The 10671-nt window shown below is 40.1% G+C and overlaps 1 protein-coding gene across 1 annotated transcript; it reads left to right on the forward strand.

Moving 5' to 3' along the window:
• Positions 1-236: 236 nt before the first annotated feature.
• On the forward strand, positions 237-10447 carry LOC103808178 (target of Nesh-SH3-like). Its single transcript, XM_009080946.1, has 6 exons — positions 237-340; positions 1338-1417; positions 2886-2915; positions 3891-4052; positions 7921-8034; positions 9975-10447. The coding sequence occupies exons 1-6, from the start codon at positions 237-239 to the stop codon at positions 10088-10090; spliced, it is 606 nt and encodes a 201-aa protein (XP_009079194.1). The 3' UTR covers positions 10091-10447.
• The last annotated feature ends 224 nt before the right edge of the window (positions 10448-10671 follow it).

Below are 10671 nucleotides of genomic sequence, written 5' to 3' on the forward strand. Positions count from 1 at the left end.
TACTCTCTAAGTTAGGGCCCATTTTCCAGGCCTACAGTCCTTTTGACTAGTCTAGTGGATCTCTCTTGTTGATGAAAAGATGTTGATTGTCAGGAGAGAATTCACCATGTGTGCACACAGAGCATACAAGAAGTGTCTCTGTACGTGGTGCCTACAGCTGGTGGGAAAGGCATGAAGAGAGTGCTGTTGACTGGATGTATACATGCTACTCATCAGAGTGCTTTGGCATGGAGAGCATGAAGCTCCTACAGGGAGGCACTGAGTCGTTGCTGAGCACTGAGAAATTCCCAGGTGCTACCAGTCTGGAGCCAGGAGACCTGAGGAGTGCCTTGCTGGGATGGTGTGTACAGCTGGGAGCAAGGAGATACAGAGTCTGTTCCTAGCTCTGCCCTTGATGTAAGCTATTAGCTGTGTCCAGTGTCCAACCTGTTATAACTCTCTTTCCTGCCTAATCTCTCTGGTGTCTTCCGAGTAACGCTTTTAGGTTTGCAACTTCCAATAGCTGTTTACCTAGAGCTTATGACTGAAAGTGTATGTTCCATCTGAGCTGTAGAGTTAGAGACTACCTTGTCCTGCCTGTCTATCACTGTTAATCAAGTACAGATATGTGGGAGAGGCTTAAGAAGAGGACCCTGGCTTGGATGTTTTACTTCCATCTTGTTCTGTTTTCGTAGCACTGTGTTTGGTTCCCAACACAGCAGTGATGAAAAGACATCAAGAGATAACTACAGTATAGACTATTGTTGTGCAAGATTATTATGAAAAGATACAAAAGAGACTCTGTGCAATATCTTGTCGTTGCTTTGTATATTCACTATTAGTATATATTCCAGCAATTGGATCTTTGCCTTGGCTGAGCTCCTGTCCTGCAAGACATGCCCTGTGTTTCACTGCTGGTCCTGTCTGTCACTGTTGGTGGGCCAGGGAGGCATTGAATTGGAGATTTCTGTTCTTAAAAATGAAAAAAGATGTGCAAAGAAATAAGAAATGTGCTTTACTCAATCTCTGTTTATCTGGTTGCTTCAGACTGAACTTGCTCCTTTTGCCAGAACCAAAACTGCAGTGTGAGAGGAGGCAGACTTAAATCAGTGGTGCATTAAATCAGATATTAATAGTATGTATGAAAAGAACTATCAAAAGGACTTGTTAATTGTTGTGTTCAGAGAGGCCTTACAGTTAGGACGAAGAATGTCTCAGTCTTTTCAGGGCAAGAAATGAGGTCTTTTTTTTCTTCTCCAGAAGGCGAGTAGCATCAAGGTTTGTGCTGCTTGCTTGCTCCAGACTGTGGAAGAATATTTGGTTTGCAAAATTTTCATCTCTTCTGTTTTATTCCCCAGTTATGAATTCCACGTGAAACCTAGGAACCCTCTTGGTGAAGGTCCAAGTAGCAATGTTGTTACATTCAGTACTGAATCAGGTAAGCACTTCCAGAAGTAGGACCATCATTTACAGTGGCTTTTATATCCCATGTTTGTGGGATATATGAAAGGCTCTCTGGTTTCATTTTATGCATTTTGTTTTGCTCTTTACTACCTCCCAGTTGGCTTTTTACCACTGAGCATGTTATGGTAGTGTCTGGAAGGTCAGCCTGGGATCTATATTGTGTGAGGATGTAAGATGGCCAGACTGCAAGAGAAAAACAAGAGGGAAACAGAGTTTCTCTGGTGTTCATTATGAAGAAAATAACTTTATCATTAGAGAGGGCTCAGTCTTTTTAGATTTATATTCCTGACCTTTTTGCGTCTATCCAACTCATTAATGGCTTTTGGATGAGGAGCATAAAGTTTTCTCTGGGCTGGTGAGTTCATAGGCACTTTTGCTACCTGTTCAATAAGCTTCTGTGTAACAGTGATGTCACTTGGCTGAAAAACAGATTGAGAAATAGCAGTTGGGAAAAGTCAGTGTTCTAGTATGTCTTCTTCTATCCTGTATGCTCTCCTGTGAATCTGTTAAAGAGGTGTTTACAAACAAGCCTGTTTTGACCATTGGTTGTTTCCCAAATCAAGTCCTGTCTGACTCAGAGGTGAGAATCAGAGTGTCTTTGCTTTCCCTATTCTTGTTTCCCTTGGCTAACTACAGGCTAACTACAGCTGACTTGTTGACTTTATGCATGCAAGATACCATCTTCTGTGTAGAAGTGTTTATTGCTTGATAGTACTTAAGGACCACATAAACCACAATTTAGCCTTTTTAAAAGGACTTTCTCAATCTGTATTTTCAGCCAGGTGGAATAATATAATAGTCGTCATCTAGTGATATCACTGATGGATGACAGTTTTGGCTGAGCAAGGGATTACTCAGGGAGGGGTTCAGACTGTGCCACACATATTTAAAAACTCTGAATACACTCTTTGTAATCCTAGATTGTTAAAACTGAAAATAAATGTTTATGCTGAGTGCACCTTTCATGAATGACAAGGCTTATGTTCTGTCCCCTATTTAGCTTGGACAAATTAAGTATTCAGTTTTATTTTTTCTTAACTGCACACATCCATTTCTCCCATTTGGGCTTTCATAGCCAGGTTTTTTATGGCAAGTATTATAGATGTGTCCTTTTTATTATTTAGGTTTTGAACTTGAAATTTTAATTAGCTGCAGTAGAATTGGTTTCTGCTGCTTACAGATTTAAACCCTTGTTTTTAATAGAACTCTGGCAGGTGTCCCATAAGTAAAATTTTTAAAACCTCATTGATAGTTTCACATAAGAAATATATTTCTTTTCATTTAATTTAATACAAAAGTTAACTTTGCTTCCTAAACCCTTTCTGTTTCACAACATACAGCTTATGTCAGCTGTAAAAAATTGCTTACCAATGCTTTTCCATTGAAATCTTGGGAACGTTCATTTTACAGTGTTTGATTGAATGTTTGTTTTCTTCCCCCAGCGGACCCAAGAGTGAGTGAGCCAATTTCAAGTAAGTCTTTTATATATATATATATGATCAGGAATTTTTTTCAGAAATGAGCATAATTTTACAAGGGGTGTGGCTGTACTGCGCCAATTAAATGCATTATGGAAACAAACAGCATTCACACATGATGTCACTCCTTCCACCACTACCCCTGGTAAGGAATTCCTGCCAGGCTGCTTGTTTACCTGAGCAGAATGCAATCAACGTGATGTGGAGCTCCCATGGCAGCTGGGATGGCTTCAAACCAATGTACACAAATGAGCCAAGGACAGGCTCATATTTTCTCAGCCTTGTCATTAGAGCAAAAGAAAGCTCTGTAAAATGAATAAGCTACTCCACACTTTTTTAGTGAGTTAACAGAGAACAACTCAGAGGATACTATTTATCTGTCGTTGTGCTTTAGAAAAATTTCCTGCTTCAGAAGGCTTGATCTAGCTCTGCTTTAGGCCACTTACAAGAGTATTGCTGTCTTTGGTGGGAGGTGGAGTGAGGATTTGAAGAACAGCTGAGATCATGCAAGCAAATTGGGCTGCTCTCTGCATTTGTAATGGGCATCACTTTGACAAGCACTGAGGCACTATTTCTTTCCACATAATTAATGACACTTGATTTTTATGTGTATTTTTGTTAAATCAGATACAGTTTGCTGCAAGTTGACTGTCTTGGCTTGAATGCCCTGAAAAGTGGTGACTTATCCCACACTTTGTAAATGAGTTTTGCCAACACACAGAATTTGCCCCCCTAACAAGGTCCTGGAATGAGCCTGTTCCAAACCAGCACCACAGGAGAGCAGGAGGGGCTGTCTGCATCACTCATATCTGCCCTATTTGGTGCTTTCCTGAAAGATGTTCAAAATGCAGGTGCCATGGTACTTTCTGCTTCAACAAAGTTTCTCAATTCTAGTTATTCAGATATATTTGTTGTACATAATTTTGTATGCAGCATCATACTTCAGTCTCTTTTTTTCCTCTCCTGCAGTGGGAAAAGATGCTATCTGGACAGAAATCCCATTCAATTCAGACTCCTATTCAGAATGCAAAGGGAAACAATACGTAAAGAGGACTTGGTATAAGAAGTTTGTTGGCGTGCAGCTGTGCAATTCTTTGAGATACAAGATATACCTCAGTGATTCACTTACAGGTAAGAGACATTGAAATCAGTGTTATCCACATTATAAACTCCTGAAAGATATCATGATTCCAGAATTAAGAGGTTTAACAAGATGAGCTCTCCTGAAGTGTGATCAGGTATGTTTAATTTAGTCCATAAACAGTTTAATCATAATCTGCTTGTGCTCAATAATCATTGATGTGTTTGATACTGAATTATCAGACTCAAGAGTTACTTCTCTGTTGTGATTATCTGATTTTGTGTACCTGTTGGTATAATGTGGGTCATACAGAAAATTGATACAGATCAGAGTGAATAGCATGTGTTGTAAAGGTGAAAAATTTGTATTTAAAGGGTAGTCTGGAATAATTCTTAATTGGAAGATCAGGACCTAATTTTACAGCAGTATTAAACTCAGTCATTCTCATCTCTTTTGGTAAATATCTGATTACTTCAACTCTAGTCAACAGGTTTTTCTCACCTGCTTTGACAATTTTGTTTTGTTTTCATGTACCCCATTTCCCCACCACACACCTTTTTTTTTCCCCTTATATTACATTTTATTAGTAAGAGTAGCCTCCTGGCCTCATCTTCTCAAGTTTTATTTAGTATCTTAAGGTCAACAGAGTGTGATGTATTTAAGACCTGAATCAATTGACATATGGTGTGTGTAAGATGGGGAAACAACCTGTAAAAGGTGTTCTTCAGTTAGTTGATAGGCAGTTCTTTGTGTCTCACGTAGATTGTACAAGCTGTATTTACAACATGCTATATTTAATATATATATATTTTTACTATGTTAACTTCTTAGATCATAGGTTGGACTTGATAATCTCAGAGGTGTTTTCCAACCTGATTGATTCTGTGATTCTTATAATCCATCCCAAGCTCCTGGCTTTCTTCTGTATGAGGTCTTTTATCAGAGCTGCATGGACAGCTCTATGGCAATGGCAATTTTATGGCATTCATGGCACATAGAGTATCATACAACCATGTGTGGGAAATGTCTTTTGAGTGCAAGTTAGGCACGTATGTTTGACACATTGGAGTGAATTAACTGGGAGAAACTGTGGCTGAAAGAATCCAGTTTCATAACCTGAAGTTGCCCCATCTCAGAGCTCAGCATCTCTCAGAAGCAAGGCTCTGGCCTCTGTCTGTAGGAATATGGAAAGAAAAGAGCAGGGGAGTGTAGGGCAACCCATACTGATATAATTTTAAGCTGCCCTGCCTTGTAGCTGGCACCATTCTCCGATGAACAGCCAAAGAAGGAAAGACTTCTCAATAATAGTAAGTACAATACCTCATATGTAAATAATATCTTAGCAATTATGTGAATAAAAGAGGCTGTTTTGAACAGAGGTATCATTCATTCAACTGTTGCTGAACTAACCAGCTGTGATCAAATGACAAGCACTGGCAATGAGGCATGATGTATCCCAAAACCAGCCAGTAGAGGAAATAGCAGTGCTAATCTAGCAGGACTAGGACTTCAACTCTAAATCAAGTGAACTAACACTGCAGTGAAAGCTACTCCAATCTTAGAAGAAAAGTTTCATATCAGGAGCCCATTTTCCTATTTTCATTAGATTGTTTTTGTTCTTGCTGGAAGGGTGGTGGTTTAACATTGCTGGAGAAAAGAGGAGGTAGACACACTGTATTCATTACACTAGCTAAGCCTGGTTCTTACACTTGAATTGTTTCAACTAGTGCTGACCAGTTGTCACAATATTTAAAAGTGAAATATTTACGCAGTTGGAAAGCTGCTTTTCCCCCATTTGCTAAGTGAGGCCTCTGTATGTGAGTGAGAAAGTTTCCAGTTTGAAGCCAAACTGTTCTGCTGTGTTTACCTGTTACACATTGCCTCATGGTGACCCTGAGGCCAGTGGAAGTGTCCTTGTGAGCACCAACCAGCTGGGCAATGTGTGCTGATAGTGAAGGGCTGTGCTGAGGTCTGAATTCCACTGTATCCTGAAAATATCTTCCAAAGTTTCGGAGCTGAACAGTGTAAGCACCTTGATATTTGCATGCATTGTACAGATGCTGTTGTATAAGGCAGCCAACAACTATATCTTTGCATGCTGGTTTTTAGCATGAATTTATATTTCTCGTGCTGCTGAATTCATAATGCATAAAACAAAGACGGTATCTGATTTTTTTAAGACTACCCATAAGGGAATACTGGGAAAAATATTTTACTTTATGCTAGAATTGCTATCCCCAAAACAGAAAGATGGATCTAGTTATTTGTTAGCTAAATGATTTGAAGTGTGTTCTTTTATTATGGAAATAATTGGGCAGTAAGAATGTAGCAGTCACTGAGAATGCTGCTAATTTATGTATAACAATTTTTCGAGTTATGTATAGGTTATGCTGTGGGCCAGAAGAGTATGTGTGTGTCTGAAAGTTACTGTTCTGATGTTAGCCATAAAAATATCTGGTTTATTCAGTCTCATAAGAAGAAAAACTGATCTCTGTTGCACATGCCAGGACTGTTCTATAAACCAGCATCTACTGCTGACCTCATTTAATAGTCCTCCAGAGCAGTCACTGTAGGCATTCCAGAAAAGCAGGCCACTAAAAATAAGTATTTATTGAGGGGAGGAAAAAAATTAATTCTGAGTGTGACCTTCAACAGCCATGGAAAAAAAAAAAAAGCCTTTTTGGGCAGCCTGAATGTTCTTAATTTCAGACCAAAAATTGCTGAGAGGAACTCCCTCTGACCAGTTCTTCTATGGAAAAAAACATGCCTGCAAAACTAGATAGTAATAAATAATTTTCTAAAGCTAGAGAAGAACCACATGCACTGAGGCCATCAACTGGAGGTGATGAGAATTTTTGGCAAAGTTGCTCAGATCACAAAAACATAAAGAGAAAGCTTATTGTTAGACTGCTATATTATTAATTGGAGTTTGGGAGCAGTGTTCTGTTATAAGCCACCTCACCATCTTTCAAATGGACAGACTGGCACAGACTCCAGGCTACACGACACCCAATATCTAATGAGTAACTGGACTTTCTGCTTAGCTTATACCAGACTGCTGAGCCTATTTCTATACCTTTCGTTTCAACTTCACAACCAAAGGTTGAAGTTATTAAGAAGTAAGTGCAGGTGAAAGGAGCTTAGAAAAAAATGGTAAGTTTATTTGCAAATGTTTCTGGCCAAGGCTTGGGAAGAGAACGTAGCGTGCTCTCTTCCATCTTCTGAACTGAATTTTACTATGTCTTGCAAATCAAATCAGTAAGCAAAAATGTCTGTCAAAACTCCTACACGGTGACTCCTCTTGTTAACAGGATAAGCACAGTCAGTAATGTCAGCACAAGCTGCATGGGGCACCTTGAGACTGTTTTCTACTCAGTTGCACTCAAGTGTCCTGTTAAGCAAGCCTGCAAATAAACACATGGGCACACTTCATGCTCTGGATAAGCAGTTACTATCAGAGGTCATCTATATGTTAAAGGATATCACTTGCACATCCATGTAAAAATATGATGATTTATTAAACAGGCCTTGGCTGTGTTAGGAGGTGGTCTATAAAAACATCTTCAAAGGTGCTCAGGACTCCCTGACAGGCAACCAGACCTGCCTTCCATTCAAATAACTAGCAAAACTTACCTTTTTGCTACAATCAGGCTGAGGTTCTCACTGTATGAAATGTAAGGAGGGGGGGAAATTACATCCAGGCATAGATTTTGGCCAGGACTGGGGCACTTTTGTCTATAACGGTGAGCACTGTACTTGGAAGCTGCACATCATGTTCAAATTACAGCTACAGGGCCTGAGAGAAAAAGAATCATAGTGCTCACCTTGGCTTCCTCACAGATTGAAGAGCACAGCCCATTGCCTCTGGTGGTTTTTGGAAATAGCCCTCATTAAACTTTGCTGCTTCTTTGATTTCAGGAAAATTTTATAACATAGGAGACCAGAGGGGCCATGGAGAAGATCACTGCCAATTTGTAGACTCCTTCTTAGATGGAAGGACAGGACAGCAAGAAGATCTACCAGTCAAAGATGGTAAATTCCTTACACCTGTCTCTGTAGCAAACCATGGCAATTCCTTTGTTTGTGTGTTTCTTTTTCCTGCCAGTGGATTTGATGCTCACTGCTCGGGTGGGTGAAGGAAAGGACCTGCCAGCTTTTCAGGCAGAAGAGGGTCGAGAAGGTTTTGCAGATGAATGATGACTTATTAAAAGATGGTTATAACTCAGGTTCTATTAGGTGGTAAACAGCCTCTCTCCTGTTTAAAACATTCCAACAGATTATTCACAGTTGGTATTACATATTTAAACCCAACCACATATTTGAGTTTGCAGAGAGGCATAAAGTACAGTGCTCAAACTGGCAAGATTGCTTTAAAGCACAGTAAATCACCAGCTGGGAATTAAGCAGCTTTGTTTGGTGCTAATGAGAAACTAGAAAGTTATTACTGGAAAATATAATTCATGCTGTAGTAATTCTGTGTGCCCTGGTTTGAACTGGGTGCCCAGAATTCCAGTCTGGTCTAAGTGGGCATGGAACTGGATGTTGTAAACACAGCTGTGACCTGCCTGGCTATTTTTCACACATTGCTGAGGCTGGAACATAAGGAATTTGCACTTCTGTCAGCTGAACTCCTGCCTCGCTGCTTGAGGTGGTGAGTTCCCTTGTGGGATAAGAAGTAGGCTGCATTGATACCCACATGTGTGCTGTGTGTCATGGAATATTTTACTGGAAAATAGCAAAGCGGTTTTCAGTACATCAGTGTGTCGACCAAACCTTCCTGTGCTTCATTTATAAAATACCTTACGTAAGTACAGAAATGCATCCAGGTAGTTATGGGTGATGAAAGTGAAGTTGCCCAAATCTTTCACAAGTTTTTCTAAAAACAAAGTAAGCAAGTGATCCAAAGGGTGTTTGCTTATGTGATTTCATTTTTAAGAGGACTTTGTCAGTGTTGCCCACTTGTACGAGGTATTTTGTTTGTGTAAGAGATTGTCTGAATACAATTTCACATTGCCAGGACAGCAGATCTCTCAGTTGTACCAGATTCACTTTTGAGAAAGGATTTTATAATTGAAAAAAAAGAAAATCCTTTTACATAAAAAGCTACCTCTGCTTAAAAGATGTTTTAAACCCATTTGTTTTCAGTGACTGGACTTAGCTTTTAGGCTAAAACCAACAAAAGAAGACGACACATTTTCTGTAGCTTATATTTCTAGTAAATGACCTGCACAGAGAACAGAACAGACCTGTCCATTGCTGCTCAGGTCCTCCCTGTCTGCAGCAAGTTGAGTTCTGAATTAACTACATGTATTTGACCTGAAGTGCCACGAGAGAATCATGGCTGATGTTGTGTCTTAGCTGCAGAACATTATTTTTTGTGTGTGTCCACACACCCATGTGCAGACATGCCTGCTTTAGCCACACATACATTTCTGATGATAAGATTGTATTCAGCCCTAATTGCTCCCTATTAATTTGTAACGTAATGTTAATTGCTTGAATGGGAAGCATGTTTGCTGTCGAAGGTAACAGACTGAAAGCAGAAGCTACAATCTTTCCTTTGCGGGTAGGGAGGTAGTGTGAACCATCCCCAGTTGTTGAGTTTCATTTAGGTTCACTGCAGTGTCAAGGCTACTGCAGTTGGGGCTACTTCATCATTGTGACTTTGCAACAAGGACCAGCCTCCTGTTCAAAGACCCCTAGCACAGGTGAGTGCTGGGATCTCAAGGGGATCCAGGTTTCACCTCTCCCACTCAGGGCTGCCACCAGCCCAGGCACTTCTGCTTTAGACTTGGGCAGACAAACTCCAGCCTGCTAGTGGCTGTAAGGCAGCAGACAGTCATGCTTGTGGCACACAGGTTAACAGCTTAGCGACTGGTTTACTCACTAATTGTACACAGACTTCACAAGGAATCAAAGCATAGTACCATCCTGAGAGCTTCACTCAAACAAAACTCTGTTCTCTCTTCCAGGATTCTTCAGGGCAGTTCGTCAGGAGCCTGTCAAATTTGGAAAAATAGGCGGGGAGACTCAAATTAACTATGTCCGCTGGTATGAGTGTGGCACATCAATACCTGGGAAATGGTAGCTCCGACACGAACTTGCTGAAAAGGCCCAGCACGTGCCACCCTGGCCCCATCTCCAGCACAGGCTCAAATATGGCAATGCTTATGGTGTGCCTGGCACTTCGATGTTGCTGATGTGCGAGGGTTTGTACAAGTCTAATGCCAATATTGAATTAATTGTGTAATAGCGTAGGCTGCTTACTGTAGTTATCCAGTTTTACAGATTTGTTTTTAGATTTGAAAGAAAAAAAACACAAACAGGCTAGGGCCATGTTGTAGGATAATGTCTAGGGAAGCTGGCTCCCTATTCTTGAGGTATGGTTTATATGATATTTTAAAAGATACAGTGTGTATATTATTTATCACAATGTTGTAATAAATGTTGAAGGCACAGATATGGCAGAGTTGGTTGTGGAATGCAATGTGCATTAGTTTTTAAATATTCACTAGTCTTCTTGTAAGGCAAGTGCCATAAGCTACATGTCCAGATACATCCATAATGGCTCCCGGTCATAAATTATAGAAAGATCCTACAATTTTTAATATCCTGCAGCCAGTAAACTTGAAGCACTTTCTCCTTACACATACAGTTCATACTCCTGCT

The sequence above is a fragment of the Acanthisitta chloris genome, unplaced genomic scaffold (genome assembly GCF_000695815.1).
Source record: "Acanthisitta chloris isolate BGI_N310 unplaced genomic scaffold, ASM69581v1 scaffold40268, whole genome shotgun sequence".
Classification (NCBI taxonomy): Eukaryota; Metazoa; Chordata; class Aves; order Passeriformes; family Acanthisittidae; genus Acanthisitta; species Acanthisitta chloris.